A 21,525-nucleotide genomic window follows, 5' to 3' on the forward strand; every position below is an offset into this window, starting at 1 on the left:
TCTTCCTCCAGCCGGATCTTGTGCTCTGCACTCTTGGCATACCCCACATCAAACTCACTCCTTGAAAAAGCCTCTCTCCATCCCATGAGCTGGGTTTTGGCCCTCTCCATCCAAACAGGTGTAAAGGAGGTGTTCTTCGGGTAGAAGTATTCTATGGGAATTTCCCCTTCTGGTCCTTTTTTGATATCACATGGCGAGACCGGGGTCGCTTGATTTGCCTGTCCAAGCAGCATCTTTGCTGGTATCTTCACAGGCAAAGCTGTCGTGTTTTGAACACTGACTGAGACTCTCCCTCTGCTTCTCTTAAGTGCCTTGGTTGATAACACTTTTGGGAATTATCTCCAGACCCACATCTTCTTCTCGAGTGTCCATCTCCAAGACAATAAAAGGACCAGGTTGTCTCCAACTCAACTTGATAGAGGCCCTCAGACATATCACTTCACCCGGTTGTAGTAGTTCTTCACCTCGGCCTAAATGCTAAACTTTTCCCACCCATTCTAGTGGGGCTTTCTGTTCATGTACTATATCCTTGTACACTTGGGCTAGCATGGGGTGTAACTTCATGGCCGGGGCACTTTCCTTCTGTACAAGCGGTGTCAGGAGTCTTCTGACCAGATCAGTATTTGTCCCAATGATAAGGGAACTTCTATGAGCCCCAGGGGGCCGAGGACACACTACTGCCAGGGTGTCTAAAGCTCTGCCTTTCCAGCCACACTCGGGTCAAAGGTGAGTTTGATAGGGATATACCCCTCGTAAGGGAAGTTCTGGGTACCCAGGCCCCATATCTCTAATTCTTCCAACTTTTGCAGGGGCAGATGTTTGAGATGCTTCATATAGAAATCTTTGTATAATAAAGTCACTTGGGCTCCAGTATCCAGCAGTGCTTTGGCGTAGATTCCTTCTACCTGGATTGGGATGATCGGAGAGGGTCCTACTAGATTGGGAGGGAATCCACCATGAGTGTTTGGCTTAATTTGCTTGTTAGTGCGCATCTTGACTCCTTATTCAACTTCGTTCCCTCTCTTACCCTCAGAACTTTGTGAACCTGGGATTCGTTGGAGTTGGTGGCTGTTACAGGGCACCCAAAATGCCCAGTTTTCGGTACCCAGTCCCTGAGTATATTGGGTTCCCTTTTTGACGATGGGACACAAAGTTCCCCAGGGCTGTGAATAGTTCTGGCTCAATTACAGCCAGGGCTGACTGTGATGGAACCTTGACTTCTGCTGATCTCATCTGTGGGAGGGGGGTAAGATACTCCCCTTGTTCCCCTGGGTGGGTCAGATAAAATTTGGTCTTATCAGCAAGTTCAACACTTGTACCCTTGAAATTTTCCGGAACTCCCTTCCTTCATTCTAATAATGCATAAGTGCGGAATGTCTCATGATTGGGTCTGACTGCGACCACCTTGGCTCTTTGTTCTGGGAACAGCGTTTTTACCACTCGATTAATGTGTTCTTTCTCCCAGACATCTCCCCAGAGTTCCATGGCCACACTCGCTTCTGAGCGGGTGCCTTCCGCCTCACACCACTGTGCCACAGTGGGGGGATCCATTCTATGGTTCTTAAGGGGGTGCTTGACTTCAGAGCGACAGTTATCCCAGATGAGCCCCCACATGTAGCACTAACTCACGGAGGAGCTGCCGATTTAAAGCGGGCTGTTTCCGTCACCTTTTTACCTGTGGTTTCACCAATACCAGGTCTAGGGTCCCAGTCGAGCTTATTATCAGACAATGTAGGCACCAGTCACTTGAGCACTTTTCCAATGCTTTAATGGGAAATAACTGGAAGAAGTAGCAGGAAAGAGGTAGAAGAAGAGTTGCAGGGAAGTTCAAATAGCTTTTCTTGGTGTTACACTAAGGAATTGAAATCTCATGGATGAATGTATCTTCAGTTCAGGATTAAATCTTTGCCCGCCCGGATAGGTCTCTCTCACTAACCTAGCAGCCAGGACGCAGCACAAACAAAAGTCTCTGCCACAGACTTGGGTGAAACAAAACTGTACGATCCTTTGCCACAGGATGTAGTAGTTTTCGGTGAACAGCAAACACAGTACCAGAACCTTTAAGCCAACCCGGCAGTACTTGTGCGATAGAATAGTTTAAGATGCGTCCTCCAATCGAGTCACCAGGCCCTTCTTAAGACCAGCCTTGCATGGTCCCTTCCAAGATGGGTCCTCCCCTGGATCTTCCCGATTGTCCGGCTTCTTCCCGCAGGACAGACAGCACAGGACCATCCCAGCATTAGCAGGCCCCAGACAGACTTCTGGGTCTACCCGCACGGCTGCAGCAACGCAACCCTCCCGCCCAGAGGGCCGCGAGGTAGAACTCACTAACACATACCTCTAGGCCAGGAGGGCCACGAGGCAAAAGACTCCCAAAAGCATGGCGTCTGTCCCATAAATACTCTCTCCCAGAATGCAACCCGGAGGACCACCTCCGCCGAGTTATCTCTGGGACAGAAGAGCAATCATACACTTCAGCTTGTTGCTTTTCAACACCGACCCATGGTGACAATGACACCCACAGGCACAATGCGGAACTGCACACAACACAGCCAAACTGGAACAGAGGCTAAATCTGACGATAAATTGAATCTGAACTATGTACAGAGCAGATAACCCACTAAATTTACCTATAAGCGGTAGATTGGAAAATCTACCAGCGCTACATATATATATATATATATATATATATATACTTGTAACAACACCCCGAGTATGAAAGGGGTTAAAGTCGTTTAGGACATTCCATACTCGAACACAAAGGCAGCTACCGAACACTCCGATCAGCCGAACAAGAAACCCATAGGAATAATTCTCCCCCCAAGTACGAGACGAGGCTCTGTGTTGAGGTTCAAGACAGGAATGAATTTTATTTTGAGATCTCACACAAATATATACCGCAGGATGAAAATACATCCTGTAAGCAGACACCTAATTAACATGAGCTAATTATCTAATCATTTACCCAGACTAGGTGACTCAGAGACATGACCTTTAGGACAGACTTGTGGTCACCGAGCTTCACACATTAGTATAAATACAGGACTCCTTCGTACAATTGCAGGGTTAATTAGCCCAGACAACAATGGCTGAAAGAGAAGCCACACTAGACTCATTTACATTATAGAAGACAACAGACAGAGACAGGTGGCTGGAATTGACATCAGCATCTCCTCACAGTATGTGTCCCAACAGTATGAATCAGTTACTATTTGTAATATGGCAAATACAGGGTCCCCAGAGTCTGTCTCTTGGGGGTATATGGACCCGAATCTAAAGTAACGCCACCTCAAGGGTCCCCAGGCAAACAGCTCACAAAGAGCACCGTTCCCCCAAATGCCAGGGCCCATAATCGGTAGGGGGGAAGTGATGTCACCAGCCCAGGCAAAGGAACAGGCAGACTACGAGGGACCACCTAGCAACAGGCATTTTAGAGGTAAGTGAAAAAAAAAAATATCCAAATGTTTTTTTGGGTTTTTTTTTTAGAATTTTTCCAGGTATTTTTGTTTTTTGGGTGGAACCCCACTTTAAGTTAAAATCAATATTTTTTTTGCTAAAAAAATTACTTGGAACCCCCAAACATTATATATATATATATATATATATATATATATATATATATATATATATATATATATATATATATATATATGTGTGTATTTTTTTTTGTAGCAGAGACCCTCTGGAATAAAATGGCAATTGCTGCAATATTTTATGTCACACTGTATTTTCCCAGCTTTCAAATGCAATGGGAAAAAATACGCTTCAATAAATAAAAAAAAAACGAAACAGTAAAGTTAGCACAATTTTTTTTGTTTTAATGTGAAAGATGATGTTACGCCGCGAGAATCTTGAGAGAATCGTGATCTATCCTCTAAGCAAAAAAATTGTGATTCATTTTAGCCAGAATCGTGCAGCTCGAGTCCCTGGCAAAGGGAGCCCCACCCTGCTGCTAAGCAGAGTCTAGCAGCTGTCTGTAGGCGATCTCCAGCTCCCATTCCTGAATGGCCAGAAACTCCAAATCTTCCTGTGCCCAGTGCCCTTCCGAGACATTCAGTCTTCGTTCTCTGTGCTCCATTATTTCCTCCAAACGCCACTCCCGATCACTCCCAAAGTCAGGGTCCCTGGACAGCCTCCAATACAACAATCCCAGGCCATCATAGTCAAAGCCTTCCATGGGGCTGACCACGGGCACTCTTGGGCTACATACCACCGGAGGGCTCTGTAGCAGGGGCGTAACTAGAAATAGCAGGGCCCTATAGCAAAATGTTGTATGGGGCCCCCCTGCAAACAGCCCCCCCCCCCCACAGCTGCCCTAGTGTCAATGCAGCGTGACCTGTGTCACATACAGCGTGACCTGTGCCCAATGCAGCGTGACCTGTGCTCAATACAGCCTGGTCTGCCTGTGCCCCATACAGCCCCACCTATGTAAAAGAAGAGGCAAGCCACCCAGATCAGCAGAGAGCGGGATTGCCCGCTGTAATAGCTTTCATTTGAATTTCCCGTCTTCCCGGGGCTTATCGTCACATAGACCCACCTCTTGGCCCGACACCTTTGATGACGTCACATGTCCCGCATTGGATCGGCGTTCTGTCTATCAAAGGCACCGGGCCAAAAGGTGGAGCTATGTGACGTGAGCCCCGGGAACACTGGAATTTCTAATGAAAGCTCTTACATCGGGCAATTCAGCTCTCTGCTGATACGGACAGCTTGCCTCTTCCTTTCCTCTCTCTTCCCCTGGCTGGGAGACTGTGCCGGCGGTGCTCTTATCCTCACTGGGCCCCACTCGGCTGCGGGCCCCATAGCGCCCACATGGGTCGCTATGGTGGTAGTTACACCCCTGCTCTGTACCTCTCGTCCACCCGCATCTCTGCCTGGATCAGCCTGCTTAACTCAGCTGTCCACTCCTGCTTTGGTTGTTCCCCCAATAACAGCATTCATACTTCATACTGGGACCAGTAACTTACATGGATGGAGGGGAGAACTTTTCCCTGGTGTTGCTGCTTGAGAGTTAGCGCTTTCTTCCAGAGTTCACAGTGGATAGAATCAGACCATCCCAGCAGGAACTGCTCTGATACTGGTCCTCTATGCTGTATCTGCATCTCTCGCAACCTCCTTCTGAATTCCTCTTCCATGGTGGCTGGTATCTGTACCTCTCCTCTCCTTTAAGTTGGTGCTGCTGTGACTTCTGCTGCTGCTGCAGCACCTCTTTGCTGTAGCCAATTTGCCTCCACAGCCGCTATAACTAGGTCTATGATCTCCGCTGTAGGGTTAGGACCATAATGTGCCAGTCTTATGTTAACAGCCCGATCAAAACTTGCCTCTTCGGGTGTCCTGTCTGTTACGCTGGGCCTTTCAGTTATGTTGGGTCTTTCGGCTCTATTCATTTTGACTAGTTCTGCGATAATGTCCCTCTTTTTACGGTTGTTGGCCGGTTGACCCCGGTTCTCCAGTAAGGCCTTGAGGGTAGAGCGCTTTAGCCGTTCATACTGTGCTTCCATTGGCCTGTGTCCTCTTGTAGCTGTCCTTCTGGGCTGTGGGAATGATCCCGCTGCTTGCCACCAGTTGTAACGACCCCCCGAGTATTTATCATTTACATTATAGAAGACAACAGACAGAGACAGGTGGTTAGAATTGACATCAGCATCTCCTCACAGTATCTGTCCCAACAGTATGAATCAGTCACTATTTGTAATATGGCAAATACAGGGCCCCCAGAGTCTGTCTCTTGGGGGGATATGGACCTGAATCTAAAGTATCGCCACCTCAAGGGTCCCCAGGCATACAGCTCACAAAGAGCACTGTTCCCCCAAATGCCAGGGCCCATAATCTGTAGGCAAGAGGCTAGCATTCAGTCCCCTCCAAAAGCCTCTGTCCCGGCTAGGTCTATCACAATACTGTATACAGTTTAGCTAGATCTCACTGCAGAGCGTTCCTGGTGTACTGTCTCTAATATACTACAGCCAGGCAGTTGATTCAGTTAGCTGCAGTATATTCAGTATAATGTATCCAGTTTAGCTAGATCTCACTGCAGACCGTTTGTGTTGTTCTGTTTAAAATATACTACAGGCAGGCAGTTGATTCAGTTAGCTCCAGTATATTCAGTACTGTATCCTGTGTAGCTAGATCTCACTGCAGACCATTCCTGGTGTTCTCCTCCTAATATACTACATGCAGGCAGTTGATTCAGTTAGTTGCAGTCAGTGCCGGGACAAGGTCATCCGGTGCCCAGGGCGAAGATGAAAAACTGCGCCCCCCCTGTGAAAATCTACAGCGCCTACAGATGATGGGATCTATACTAATGCATCAGTGACAGTGCATTAACCCCCTTCCTGCTGCATATTACCAATACCATTGCTAATTAAGCAAACTCCCCTCAGAGACTGCAGACATGATACAAGAGATCAATGCAGTCTCACCAGTGCCCATCAAATGCAGCCTACCGCTGTGCCCATCAATGCCGCCTCACTATGCCCATAATTGCAGCCTCAATGTGCCCATAATCGCAGGCTCTGTGACCATAATCGCAGCCTCTCTGTGCCCATAGCTTCAGCCTCTCTCTTTGTGCCCATAATCGCAGCCTCTGTGCCCATAATCGCAGTCTCTCTGTGCCCATAGTTTCAGCCTCTCTCTTTGTGTCCCTAATCTCAGCCTCTGTGCCCATAATCGCAGCCTCTCTGTGCCCATAGTTTCAGCCTCTCTGTCTGTGCCCAAAATCGCAGCCTCTGTGCCCATAATTGCAGCCTCTGTGACCATAATCGCAGCCTCTCTGTGACCATAATCGCAGCCTCTCTGTGACCATAATCGCAGCCCCTCTGTGCCCATAATCGCAGCCCCTCTGTGCCCATAATCGCAGCTTCTGTGACCATAATTGCAGCCTCTCTGTGACCATAATCGCAGCCTCTCTGTGACCATAATTTCAGCCTCTCTGTGACCATAATTTCAGCCTCTCTCTCTGTGCCCATAATCGCAGCCTCTGTGACCATAATCGCAGCCTCTGTGCCCCTAATTGCAGCCTCTCTGTGCCCATAATCGCAGCCTCTGTAATCATAATCGCAGCCTCTCTGTGACCTTAATTTCAGCCTCTCTCTCTGTGCCCATAATTTCAGCCTCTCTCTCTGTGCCCATAATCGCAGCCTCTGTGCCCATAATCGCAGCCTCTGTGTCCATAATTGCAGCCTCTCTGTGCCCATAATCGCAGCCTCTCTGTGCCCATAATTGCAGCCCCTCTGTGACCATAATCGCAGCCTCTGTGACCATATTTGCAGCCTCTCTGTGCCCATAATCGCAGCCTCTGTGACCATATTTGCAGCCTCTCTGTGACCATAATCGCAGCCTCTGTGACCATAATTGCAGCCTCTGTGCCCATAATCGCAGCCTGTGTGACCATAATTGCAGCCTGTGTGACCATAATTGCAGCCTCTCTGTGACCATAATTGCAGCCTGTGTGACCATAATCGCAGCCTCTCTCTCTGTGACCATAATCGCAGCCTGTGTGACCATAATTGCAGCCTGTGTGATCATAATTGCAGACTCTCTGTGACCATAATTGCAGCCTCTCTGTGACCATAATTGCAGCCTGTGTGACCATAATCGCAGCCTCTCTCTCTGTGACCATAATCGCAGCCTGTGTGACCATAATTGCAGCCTGTGTGACCATAATTGCAGCCTCTCTGTGACCATAATCGCAGCCTGTGTGACCATAATCGCAGCCTCTCTCTCTGTGACCATATTTTGAGCCTCACTTTGCCTATGAATGCAGACTCACCATATCCTGCCCTGGATGCATCACACAGCCGACATCTCCTGCAGCTCTGTGTCACACAGCTGGGTCTGTGTGTGTGTTCGGCGGTGTAACAAGGTCCTGCCCCCTAGACTGGCTCGTGTGATAGGCGGAACACTGATTCAATCTGCTACCACATGAGCCAGTCTAGGGGGGTGGGTCCTAATCTCAGCCTCTGTGCCCATAATCGCAGCCTCTCTGTGCCCATAGTTTCAGCCTCTCTCTCTGTGCCCATAATCGCAGCCTCTGTGCCCATAATTGCAGCCTCTCTGTGCCCATAATTGCAGCCCCTCTGTGCCCATATTCGCAGCCCCTCTGTGCCCATAATCGCAGCCCCTCTGTGACCATAATCGCAGCCTCTCTGTGATCATAATCGCAGCCTCTCTGTGACCATAATTTCAGCCTCTCTGTGACCATAATTTCAGCCTCTCTCTCTGTGCCCATAATCGCAGCCTCTCTGTGCCCATAATTAGAGCCTCTGTGCCCATAATCACAGCCTCTGTGACCATAATCGCAGCCTCTCTGTGACCTTAATTTCAGCCTCTCTCTCTCTGTGCCCATAATTTCAGCCTCTCTCTCTGTGCCCATAATCGCAGCCTCTGTGCCCATAATCGCAGCCTCTGTGCCCATAATTGCAGCCTCTCTATGCCCATAATCGCAGCCTCTCTATGCCCATAATCGCAGCCCCTCTGTGACCATAATCGCAGCCTCTGTGACCATATTTGCAGCCTCTCTGTGCCCATAATCGCAGCCTCTGTGACCATATTTGCAGCCTTTCTGTGACCATAATCGCAGCCTCTGTGACCATAATTGCAGCCTCTGTGCCCATAATTGCAGCCTGTGTGACCATAATCGCAGCCTCTCTCTCTGTGACCATAATCGCAGCCTGTGTGACCATAATTGCAGCCTGTGTGACCATAATTGCAGCCTCTCTGTGACCATAATCGCAGCCTGTGTGACCATAATCGCAGCCTCTCTCTCTGTGACCATATTTTGAGCCTCACTTTGCCTATGCAGACTCACCATATCCTGCCCTGGATGCATCACACAGCCGACATCTCCTGCAGCTCTGTGTCACACCGCTGGGTCTGTGTGTGTGTTCGGCGGTGTAACAAGGTCCCGCCCCCTAGACTGGCTCGTGTGATAGGCGGAACACTGATTCAATCGGCTACCACATGAGCCAGTCTAGGGGAGCGGGTCCTTTTTACGGCGCCGCCGAACACACACACACAGACCCAGCTGTATGACACACAGCGCTCCTGGCGCTGTGTGTCAAACAAGAGGAGGAGGTGGGAGGGGAGCGCTGCAGCCACAGATCAAAGGGGTCTGTAGCGTGGCCTCTACTGCGCCCCCCTTCCTCCAGTAAATGGTCCCGCACAGGGCATCCGTCCCTTCTGCCCACCCCTTGTACCTGCCCTGGTTGCAGTATATTCAGTATACTGTATCCAGTTTAGCTAGATCTCACTGCAGACCGTTCCTGTTGTTCTCTTCCTAATAAACTACAGGCAGGCAGTTGATTCCGTTAGCTGCAGTATATTCAGTACTGTATCCTGTGCAGCTAGATTTCACTGCAGACCGTTCCTGTTGTTCTGTTCCTAATATACTACAGGCAGGCAGTTGATTCAGTTAGCTGCAGTATATTCAGTACTGTATCCTGTGCAGCTAGATCTCACTGCAGACCGTTCCTTTTGTTCTGTTCCTAATATACTACAGGCAGGCAGTTGATTCAGTTAGCTGCAGTATATTCAGTACTGTATCCTGTGCAGCTAGATCTCACTGCAGACCGTTCCTGTTGTTCTCTTCCTAATATACTACTGGCAGGCAGCTGATTCAGTTAGCTGCAGTATATTCAGTACTGTATCCTGTGCAGCTAGATCTCACTGCAGACCGTTCCTGTTGTTCTCTTCCTAGTATACTACAGGCAGGCAGTTGATTCAGTTAACTGCAGTATATTCACTACTGTATCCTGTGCAGCTAGATCTCACTGCAGACCGTTCCTGGTGTTCTCTTCCTAATGTACTACAGGCAGGCAGTTGATTCAGTTAGCTGCAGTATATTCAGTACTGTATCCTGTGCAGCTAGATCTTACTGCAGACCGTTCCTGTTGTTCTCCTCCTAATATACTACATACATAATATATACATACTATACTAGATCTCACTGCAGACTGTTCCTGTTCTCTTCCTAATATACTACAGGCAGGCAGTTGATTCAGTTAGCTGCAATATATTCAGTATATATATATACATCCCAGCTTTGTGCAGCTACATCTCACTGCAGGCCATTCCTGGCCTACCTATTCAAATACATTACAAATACATCATATACAGTATGTCTGGAAGGCCAACAAGGAAAAGCAGACACTCATAGGCCACTAAAAGAGGGCAAGCAGGCTCTGTGTCTACAGCCAACAGTGCTGGTCGTGGACATGGCGCATCCTCAGCACTTTTTTTTTTGTCGGCAGCTGGCCGTGTTGAGCCACAACATGCAGAAGAGTTGGTAGACTCCCATGCAGTCCGTTGGCAAGCTTACTTAATAGACCCACACCATAGAACAAGGCGGACCTCTCCTTGCTCCTCATCAGCTGGGATCTCCAACCCCACTATACCTTCAGTTCTCTCAGAAACCTGCACTGAGATGAATGAAGGTGTAGAATTAGGTGTGCCAAGTACTTGCGGGCAATCTGCTATTGCTACACCAACATCCGATTGTAGTAGGCAAATTTCGACTTCTGTAACCCCTATTCACCACTCACCTTTGCACTACCTGTTCACACTTTACTTGTGCGCCCCCGTTCACAACTCAACTCTGAATCCCTCCTCTACAGCTCATCTCTGCTCCACACATCCCACTCTGGCAACCTTTGTCCACAGCTCTCACCTTTGCACCCCCATCAATAGACAGTTCTCACCTCTGCACCTAGCCCCCACCCACCTTTATTCAGCTTTCTCTTCTGAATCCAGCTCCAAGCCATCTATAGATTTCATCTCAGCACTTGGCAGTTCCCCTTCCTCCTATACATATCTCTCCCTCATGTTCCCAGCACTGTGACCGCCCATCCACATCCACCTTTATTCACTCCATACTTTAGCCATTCTAAAGCTCACTGCCCCTCCTCCTTAAAGCAGCCGACACGGCTCCAGTAGACAGCGGCCAGCACACTCCCCGCTCTGCCTCTCTCACTCAGTGGCAGTGTTCAGGAAAGCATTGCCAGGGCGGGGTTGGCATCCCAATAGCAACAGTTTTGGGATGCGGGGCAAGTGACATGACAGGAGAACCAGCAGGCCCGCCTGCAGTGGTGCAGGATGAGATGAGCGGCGGGGGGGCCAAGTCAAGCGGCAGTTATGAGTACCAGCTGTTCTAGAGATGAGCTCACCCTCCTACATCAGGCGCTGGAGCCGAAGTCTTTCCTGCTGTCTTGGGGCCCCCTTACAGTGGCAGAACACCAGGGCCCATTTGCAAGTGGGACCACTGCGACCCTGGTAGTTCTGCCACTGGTGTAGTATTACCAGCATACCTCCCAACATTTTGAGATGGGAATGAGGGACACCTACTAGCAAATGTATGTAGGCATAGGACACGCCCCCTGCTACACACCCTTAAAGGAGAATTAACCAAAAAAAAAGTTCATTAAATCTACAAGGGTTTTTTTTACCACTACTATTCCTTTATATTGGCTTTTAAAACTTACAAATGCAGCAATTTAGAATTTGGATGAAAGTTTTAGCACTGGGAAACATTTCTTGAAAGATAAAAAGTGCATTTTATATACAACTATATAGATCAGACCAAAATGAGGGACAAATTAGGAGGAATGAGGAACAGAGGGACATTGCTCCAAACCAGGGACAGTCCCTCGAAATCTGTGACAGTTGGGAGCTATGTTACCAGTATCAACAACATGGAGGGGTTGTCAACTTTTTTCATACTTTTAGCAATATAGTATATCAATTCATTGTTTACATTTTTAGTTATTAGTCTATACAGAAGGGTAAGCTGACTTTTTTAACATACTTTCTTTTTGTGAACTAGGTGTGTACTATGACCGTAACTGCAGTTCAAGCAAATTAGACCATGCAGTACTGGCAGCAGGATATGGTACAGAAAATGGAAAGGCCTACTGGCTGCTTAAAAACAGGTATACTGTACATTTAAAAGAAGAAATCATTTAAGTAAGAACTTCATAAAAGTGCATTTGCGAATAAAATGATTATCACCATAAGGTTTTTTTGGTAGCCTCTCTTGGCCCTTAGTATATGATCAGGTTGAACCAGGGAAAAAAAAACGTATTTAACTAGGTATAACCAGCTCTTACCTTGCTCTACAAAGCTGAGCTGTGATATTTTATGAAGGAGTTAGTTACTAGATTCCATATGAACCTTTATCTATTGTAGGAAAGGTATATATTGTAAATAAATTTACTTGACTGTATTAGTCAATTTACCAGCTCCTACTTTAACCACTTGCCGACTGTGCTTTAGCTGAAAGACAGCTACAGTGTGGTCGTCCAGTTCTGGGAGGGCATCTAGTTATGTCTTCCCAGAACCCCGTCCCCCTGCGTGCCCACCAGGCATACATCAGGTGCGCTCTGTGATCGCTGTGTCCTTTGGACATTGCTAATTACAGATCGAGGTAAAGGGACAAACACAGTGGTCCTTTACCATGTGATCAGCTGTGTCCAGTCGCAAATAAATGCATTTCCTTTCCTCGGCCCTGTCACTGTGTGAGGAAAGGAAAGCCAAAAACTGGCAATCCTGTGACAGCACACATTTACACTGATAAGGGCACCAGGGCCGGACTGGCCAACCGGGATACCGGGAAATCCCCCGGTGGGCCGGTGGTCTGGCTACCCCTGCGGCCGCTGTGAGGGCAGCGGCGCCTGAAAGAAAAATGGCTGCGGGGGCCGGGCCGACGTGCAACTGCGCAGGCGCCAGCGCTGTTCCGAGGTTAGCCGTTCTCGGGAAAACCCGTACACGCTCGGCAATTTTCGGAAATGCGGGCGCATGCGCAGTGACACGATGGCGCCGAGCGGCGCCATTTTTAAAGGTAAAGCGGTTGTAGCGCACAGTGTCTGGCATCTGGTGGCCTGTGCCTCTTCCTGCGTCCCTCCACAGCCTCTGACCTCCTGCCCCCCCCCCTGCAGCCTCTGATCACCTGTCCCCCCCCTGCACCCTCTCCCCCCCCAGCAGCCTCTGACCACCTGTCCACCCCCCCCTGCAGCCTCTGACCACCTGTCCCCCCCCTGCAGCCTCTGACCACCAGCTCCCCCCCCCTGCAGCCTCTGACCACCTGTCCCCCCCCCCGCAGCCTCTGACCACCTGTCCCCCCCCCTGCAGCCTCTGACCACCAGCTCCCCCCCCCCTGCAGCCTCTGACCACCTGTCCCCCCCTGCGACCACCTGTCCCCCCCCTGCAGCCTCTGACCACCTGTCCCCCCCCCTGCAGCCTCTGACCACCTGTCCCCCCCCCCTGCAGCCTCTGACCACCTGTCCCCCCCTGCAGCCTCTGACCACCTGTCCCCCCCTGCAGCCTCTGACTTCCTGTCTCCCCCCTGCAGCCTCTGACTTCCTGTCTCCCCCCTGCAGCCTCTGACCTCCTGCCCCCCCCGCAGCCTCTGACCTCCTGCCCCCCCCCGCAGCTTCTGACCTCCTGTCCCCCCCCCCGCAGCCTCTGACCTCCTGTCCCCCCCCCGCAGCCTCTGACCTCCTGTCCCCCCCGCAGCCTCTGACCTCCTGCCCCCCCCCCCTGCAGCCTCTGATCACCTGTCCCCCCCCTGCAGCCTCTCCCCCCCCTGCAGCCTCTGACCACCTGTCCCCCCCCCCCTGCCGCCTCTGACCACCTGTCCCCCCCCTGCAGCCTCTGACCACCTGTCCCCCCCCTGCAGCCTCTGACCACCAGCCCCCCCCCCTGCAGCCTCTGACCACCTGTCCCCCCCCCTGCAGCCTCTGACCACCTGTCCCCCCCCTGCAGCCTCTGACCACCAGCTCCCCCCCCTGCAGCCTCTGACCACCTGCCCCCCCCCCTGCAGCCTCTGACCACCTGTCCCCCCCCTGCAGCCTCTGACCACCTGTCCCCCCCTGCAGCCTCTGACTTCCTGTCTCCCCCCTGCAGCCTCTGACTTCCTGTCTCCCCCCTGCAGCCTCTGACCTCCTGCCCCCCCTGCAGCCTCTGACCTCCTGCCCCCCCGCAGCCTCTGACCTCCTGTCCCCCCCCCCGCAGCCTCTGACCTCCTGTCCCCCCCGCAGCCTCTGACCTCCTGTCCCCCCCCACAGCCTCTGACCTCCTGTCCCCCCCCCACAGCCTCTGACCTCCTGTCCCCCCCCCCCCCCCCGCAGCCTCTGACCTCCTGTCCCCCCCCGCAGCCTCTGACCTCCTGTCCCCCCCCCCGCAGCCTCTGACCTCCTGTCCCCCCCCCCGCAGCCTCTGACCTCCTGTCCCCCCCGCAGCCTCTGACCTCCTGTCCCCCCCCCCGCAGCCTCTGATCTCCTACCCCTCCTGCAGCCTCTGACCTCCTGCCCACCCCTGCAGCCTCTGACCTCCTGCCCCCCCCTGCAGCCTCTGACCTCCTGCCCCCCCCCCTGCAGCCTCTGACCACCTGTCCCCCCCTTCAGCCTCTGACCTCCTGTCCCCCCCTGCAGCCTCTGACCTCCTGCCCCCCCCCTGCAGCCTCTAACCTCCTGCCCCCCCCTGCAGCCTCTTACCTCCTGCCCCCCCCCTGCAGCCTCTGACCTCCTGCCCCCCCCCGCAGCCTCTGACCTCCTGCCCCCCCCTGCAGCCTCTGACCACCTGTCCCCCCCTGCAGCCTCTGACCACCTGTCCCCCCCTGCAGCCTCTGACCTCTTCTCGTCCCCTCCTCAGCCTCTGACCTCTTCTCGTCCCCTCCTCAGCCTCTGACCTCTTCTCGTCCCCTCCTCAGCCTCTGACCTCTTCTCGTCCCCTCCTCAGCCTCTGACCTCTTCTCGTCCCCTCCGCAGCCTCTGACCTCTCCTGTGGTCCCCTCCGCAGCCTCTGACCTCCTGTCGTCCCCTCCTCAGCCTCTGACCTCCTGTCGTCCCCTCCTCAGCCTCTGACCTCTTCTCGTCCCCTCCTCAGCCTCTGACCTCTTCTCGTCCCCTCCTCAGCCTCTGACCTCTTCTCGTCCCCTCCTCAGCCTCTGACCTCTTCTCGTCCCCTCCTCAGCCTCTGACCTCCTGTCGTCCCCTCCTCAGCCTCTGACCTCCTGTCGTCCCCTCCTCAGCCTCTGACCTCCTGTCGTCCCCTCCTCAGCCTCTGACCTCTCCTGTGGTCCCCTCCTCAGCCTCTGACTTCTCCTGTGGTCCCCTCCTCAGCCTCTGACCTCTCCTGTGGTCCCCTCCTCAGCCTCTGACCTCTCCTGTGGTCCCCTCCTCAGCCTCTGACCTCTCCTGTGGTCCCCTCCTCAGCCTCTGACCTCTCCTGTGGTCCCCTCCTCAGCCTCTGACCTCTCCTGTGGTCCCCTCCTCAGCCTCTGACCTCTCCTGTGGTCCCCTCCTCAGCCTCTGACCTCTCCTTTGGTCCCCTCCTCAGCCTCTGACCTCTCCTGTGGTCCCCTCCGCAGCCTCTGACCTCTCCTGTACCATCCGCAGCCTCTGACCATCTCCTGTCTTATATCACGTCTGCAGTCTGGAGCGGAGTCAACAGTGCGAGTGCCTCAGGGATGGGGGTCATGGGAGAAGTCAGACATGTATAGACTATGGAGAGGAAACTATGGGATAAAACCAGAGCCACCGAGCTGGAGCCGACTGACTGAGCCCTGTACGGTGCACCCGAGAGGAGGTCAGTGACAGCGCCGCTAGGCCTACCTGAGAGGGGGGGGGGTCAATACAATATTGTAAGGGGGCATTGATATATAGGTTTCCCCCTTATATCAGTAAACCCCCATACCTTAGTGTTTTCTTTCTGCAGAAGGTGGTCTCTGGTCACCAGAGTCCTCCCCACATTCCCAGAGTTCCCCTTTACATCACAGTCTGCAGGATTCCACCTTACAGTGCAAGGGGGGACTCTGATGTAAAGGGCAATTCTGCAGACCCTGATGTAAGTGAGAACTCTGATGTAAAGGGGAAAGCAATGGACTCTGATATAAGTGGGGTCTCTGGTCACCTGTGCCCCCCTTTTATATCAGAGTTCCTGCTTAGATCATGATCTGCAATGTTCCCCTTTATGTCAGAGTTCCCTTGCACTGTAAAGGGGAATCCTCCTGATATATGGGGGAACTCTGTGCTGGGTTATATTAATCTGACCTTCATGTAAGAGGAGAAATATGGTGTTTGACTTTTGTTTAACTTAACACATTGCTAATAGCAGTTTATTGCTTAAATATTGATATTTGCACTGAAACCTTTTTTTTGCAGTATCAGTAAAAAATGTGCCAGTAAATGGCATGATTTTTGCCAGTAAAAAAATTAAAAATTGCTGCTGTTTGTAAATTCCATGTCTCTCTTATTTATATATAATACACTCTTCAAATGTGCTTTAAAATGCATGGTTTTCCCTTTTGTGAACAAAAAAATAATGACGTTATGCAGTTGGGCTGGTATAAAAATGCTATGGGGCTGGTATGAAATTATTTCCAGGGCTGGTTTTTATTCCCAGTCCGGCCCTGAAGGGCACTGATCATCATTGCTGTATTGATCAGTGCAGCCCCATCAGTGCAGCTTTTTAAAGTCCATCAGTGCAGCATATCAGTTCCCCCTTAGTGCCACCTCATCAGTGCCCATCAGTGCAGCCTCATCAGTGTTCATAAGTATCACCTCATCAGTGAAGCCTCATCAGTGCCCATTAGTGCAGTATATCATTTCAGCCTCATCAGTGCCCATCAGTGCAGCTTATTAGTGTCCATCAGTGCAGCATATCAGTGCCCATTAGTGCCACCTCATCAGTGCAGCCTCATCAGTGCAGCCTCATCAGTGCCCATCAGTGGAGCCTCATCAGTGCCCATCAGTGCAGCATATCAGTGCCATCTCATCAGTGCAGCTTCATCAGTGCCCATCAGTGCAGCATCTCAGTGTTCATAAGTGGCACCTCATTAGTGAAGACTCATCAGTGCCCATTAGTGCAGCCTCATCAGTGCCCATTAGTGCAGTATATCAGTGTAGCCTCATCAGTGCAGCTTATTAGTGCCCATCAAAGCAGCATATCAGTGTCCTTTAGTGCCACCTCATCAGTGCAGCCTCATCAGTGCCCATCAGTGCAGCCTCATCAGTGCCCATCAGTGCAGCCTCATCAATGCCAATCACTGCAGCCTCATCAGTGCCCAGCAGTGCAGCATATCAGTGCCTCCTCATCAGCGAAGCCTCGTCAGTGCCCATTAGTGCAGCCTCATCAGTGCCCATTAGTGCAGTATATCAGTGTAGCCTCATCAGTGCAGCTTATTAGTGCCCATCAGTGCAGCATATCAATGTCCATTAGTGCCACCTCATCAGTGCAGCCTCATCAGTGCCCATTAGTGCAGTATATCATTTCAGCCTCATCAGTGCCCATCAGTGCAGCTTATTAGTGTCCATCAGTGCAGCATATCAGTGCCCATTAGTGCCATCTCATCAGTGCAACCTCATCAGTGGCGCCTCATCAGTGCCCATCAGTGGAGCCTCATCAGTGCCCATCAGTGCAGCATATCAGTGCCATCTCATCAGTGCAGCTTCATCAGTGCCCATCAGTGCAGCATCTCAGTGTTCATAAGTTGCACCTCATTAGTGAAGCCTCATCAGTGCCCATTAGTGCAGCCTCATCAGTGCCCATTAGTGCAGTATATCAGTGTAGCCTCATCAGTGCAGCTTATTAGTGCCCATCAAAGCAGCATATCAGTGTCCATTAGTGCCACCTCATCAGTGCAGCCTCATCAGTGCCCATCAGTGCAGCCTCATCAGTGCCTATCAGTGCAGCCTCATCAATGCCAATCACTGCAGCCTCATCAGTGCAGCATATCAGTGCCACCTCATCAGTGAAGCCTCGTCAGTGCCCATTAGTGCAGCCTCATCATTGCCCATTAGTGCAGCCTCATCAGTGCCCATTAGTGCTGTATATCAGTGTAGCCTCATCAGTGCAGCTTATTAGTGCCCATCAATGCAGCATATCAGTGTCCATTAGTGCCACCTCATTAGTGCAGCCTCATCAGTGCCCATCAGTGCAGCCTCATCAGTGCCCATCAGCGCAGCCTCATCAATGCCAATCACTGCAGCCTCATCTGTGCCCAGCAGTGCAGTATATCAGTGCCAGCTCATCAGTGAAGCCTTGTCAGTGCCTATTAGTGCAGCCTCATCAGTGCCCATTAGTGCAGTATATCAGTGCAGCCTCATCAGTGCCCATCAGTGCAGCCTCAGTGAAGAATAAAAATATCTAATTTATAAATCAAAAATTTCAGTCGTTTTTCCATTTGTTTAGCAACAAATAAAAAACCCAGTGGTAATTAAATAGCACTAAAAGAAAGCTCCACAGTGGAACCTTGGATTACGAGCACAATCCATTCCAGGAGAATGCTTGTAATCCAAAGCACTCGCATGTCAAAGCGAGTTTCCCCATAGAAGTCAATGGAAATTAAGATAATTCGTTCCGCATTCACTTCTATTACATGTAATACTGCATGTGGCCAGAGGTGGGGGGGTGCCGGAGAGCCTCGGAAATACTCGGGGACAGCTCGTCTGAACTCGGAAAGCCTCGTAAACACTCAGGAATGGAGTATTTCCGAGTGTTTGAGTATTTCCGAGTGATTTAGAGTATTTCTGAGCGGCTCCGAACCTTTTCGAGTGTCCCCGGCGCCCCCGCACCTCTGGCCAAATGTGGTACTGCACACCCCATTAACTTGAATTCTGCTCATTTTGCGAGACAACACTCGCAAACCGAGTCAGAATTTTAAAAAAAAGTTGCTCGTCTTTCAAAACGCTCGTTAACCACGTTACTCGTAAACCAAGGTTCCACTGTATCTGTCTCAAAAAAATGATAAACATTTCATATGTGTACAGTGTTGTATGACCGAGCAATTGTCATTCAAAGTGTGACAGTGATGAAAGCTGGAAATTGGCCTGGGCAGGAAAGGGGTGAAAGTGCCCAGTAGGCAAGTGATTAAAGTGGACCATTCATCAAACATGACTATCCTGCTCTCCCTACTCTCTGAAATACAGGAAAGATAACAGCAGTTACTCTAATACTAACTATGGCCTTAAAAAAAACAATGCTTGGAGATCCAACATTGCCCTGTCACGTGATATCTACTGTAAATAGTAAATAGGCATTTGGTCACGTGATATCTACTGAAAGGGAGGATTAGAATTCAGAGTGGTAATTCGGGACAGCCAAAGTTTATATTTAATGATAGCACTTCTTTAAAAGCAACATTCTACTAGAGTTCTGTGGAGAATATTAACCGCTTCAGCCCCGGAAGATTTTACCCCCTTCCTGACCAGAGCACTTTTTGCGATACGGCACTGCGTCGTTTTAACTGACAATTGTGCGGTCGTGCGACATTGCACCCAAACAAAATTGACGTCCTTTTTTTCCTACAAATAGAGCTTTTGTTTAGTGGAATTTGATCACCTCTGCGGTTTTTATTTTTTGCGCTATAAACAGAAAAAGAGCGACAATTTTGAAAAAAAAACGCATTATTTTTTACTTTTTGCTATAATAAATATCCCCCCAAAAAAATATTTTTTCCCCTCAGTTTAGGCCGATATGTATTCTTCTACATATTTTTGGTAAAAAAATTGCAATAAGCGTATATTGATTGGTTTGCGCAAAAGTTATAGTGTCTACAAAATAGGGGATAGTTTTATGGCATTTTTATTTTTAATTTTTTTTTATTAGTAATGGCGGCGATCTGCGATTTTTATCGGGACTGCGACATTTTAGCGGACACATCAAACACTTTTGACACTATTTTGGGACCATTGTCATTTATACAGCGATCAGTGCTATAAAAACGCACTGATTACCATATAAATGACACTGGCAGTGAAGGGGTTAACCACATTTTGAAGCGGAGTCTCACTTTCCTATTACATAGGCACTTCCCCGTTCTGAGGCTCCGTGACACGATCGCGGGACACCGGCGGACATCGAGTCCACCGGTCCCGCGGGCACGGTCCCGCTGTATGCGGCGGGCACGCGCCTGCTATCCTCGGCTCTTAAAGGTGGACGTACGGGTATGCCCATTTGCCACTGTAAAACAAGGAGAAACGGAGGTGCCTCTGGGTGCAGACTTTTAAAACAATTTAATAAAAAGGCAACAACAAGGTTTGCATTCACATTTGCGAACAGTGCAAATCTTGTTGTTGCCTTTTTATTAAATTGTTTTAAAAGTCTGCACCCAGAGGCACCTCCGTTTCTCCTTGTTTTAAAGTGTCTTTTTGGGATCATGGTTTTCACTCCCACCGGAAGGCTGCCATGAATGTGGACTATACATTTTACTTCCATCACCCATTTTGCTGTGTCATATCACGGACTCCATTTTCATCTTCATATTTTATCTAATTCAGAGCTCTTTTATGTACAACACTGTATATGATTTGGATTCTTGCTTTTAATTCTTTGCGCCAAACACTTGTTGTATACCCATTTGCCCACCGCTGCCATTGTGCCGACGTATATCGGCGTGCGGCGGTTAGCAAGTGGTTAAAACAGTGTGCCAAATTTCCGAATCTATAATATTACTTGTGTACATTCTTTGCAGCTGGGGCCCAGGATGGGGCGATAAAGGGTACATCAAAATGGCCAGAAATCGTGACAACCATTGTGGAATTGCCGAACACTGTGTCTATCCGCTTGTGTGAGACTGGAAATGCTGGATATCCTTTCCGTACCTAGCTATGAGTAAGGCTCTACATGGACTGAAACGTGTGTGCCGGCTTTTCTATATTGGCTTTCCGTACTTTGTATTTGGTCTGCTTTTCATTGCAACAATAAAATGATCTATGCTGTGTTTGCAAGATATCAATGCTTCTTTATTTCAGAAAAATCAACCTACAAGATATAAAGGTGGTGGGTAGAAACTGAAATCATTGTTGCTTTCTCTTACAAAGGTTTGGGATGTTTTGGAATTGTGATGTTAAGCCACACCCACAAATAGTACCTAAGCGCACCTTTTCTCACAAAGTCTCTCATTTAAAAAAAAAATGTGCTGCAGCACTTAAAAGTGATTAAGGAAAAATTTGTATAAAAAAAAATAAAATAAAAAAATAACAAGCATGTTATACTTACCTGCTCTGTGTAGTGTTTTTTCACAGAGCAGCCCCGATCCTTTTCTCAGGTCCCCTGTCAGTGATCTGGGCTCCTCCTCCGTGCCTAGTGCCTCCATAGCAAGCCGCTTGCTGTGAGGGCACCCACGTGTGCTCGTTTCCGAGCCGTCTCTGTGCTCATAAGACACAGAGAGTGTGGCTCAGCCATGCCCCCCGCTCCTGCGTCACTAGCTGTGACTGACAGCAGAGGGAGCCAATGGCTCCTCCTGCTGCATCTCAGCCAATCAGGAGGGAGTGACCTGGGAGAGCCTCAGGTATTATGCACATTGCAGGATTGGGATCGGGCTTAGATAAGTATTAGGGGGAGCTGCACACAGAAGGTTTTTTACCTTTATGCATAGAATGCTTTAGCTTTTACAACCACTTTAATTATAAGTACATTGACATTTACAGTTTACTGTCCTGCAAAGTACCACATAAACCTTCTAATCCTGCCAGTGAGGTACACCTAAGACTTTATGTTGTAGAGATACAGTGGGGACAGAAAGTATTCGGACCC

The 21,525-nt window shown here is 49.9% G+C and overlaps 1 protein-coding gene across 1 annotated transcript in view; it reads left to right on the forward strand.

Annotated features, from left to right (window-relative positions):
• The window catches only part of LOC141117509 (cathepsin K-like), a 59,898-nt gene extending 39,179 nt beyond the window's left edge, over positions 1 to 20,719 (forward strand). Inside the window, exons 7-8 of the mRNA XM_073610407.1 lie at positions 11,816 to 11,921; positions 20,462 to 20,719. Of these exons, the coding sequence (XP_073466508.1) occupies positions 11,816 to 11,921; positions 20,462 to 20,561 (206 nt within the window). The 3' untranslated portion in view covers positions 20,562 to 20,719. The remainder of the gene's footprint in view (positions 1 to 11,815; positions 11,922 to 20,461) is intronic.
• The last annotated feature ends 806 nt before the right edge of the window (positions 20,720 to 21,525 follow it).

Source organism: Aquarana catesbeiana, linkage group LG13 (assembly GCF_042186555.1).
Source record: "Aquarana catesbeiana isolate 2022-GZ linkage group LG13, ASM4218655v1, whole genome shotgun sequence".
Taxonomy (NCBI): domain Eukaryota; kingdom Metazoa; phylum Chordata; class Amphibia; order Anura; family Ranidae; genus Aquarana; species Aquarana catesbeiana.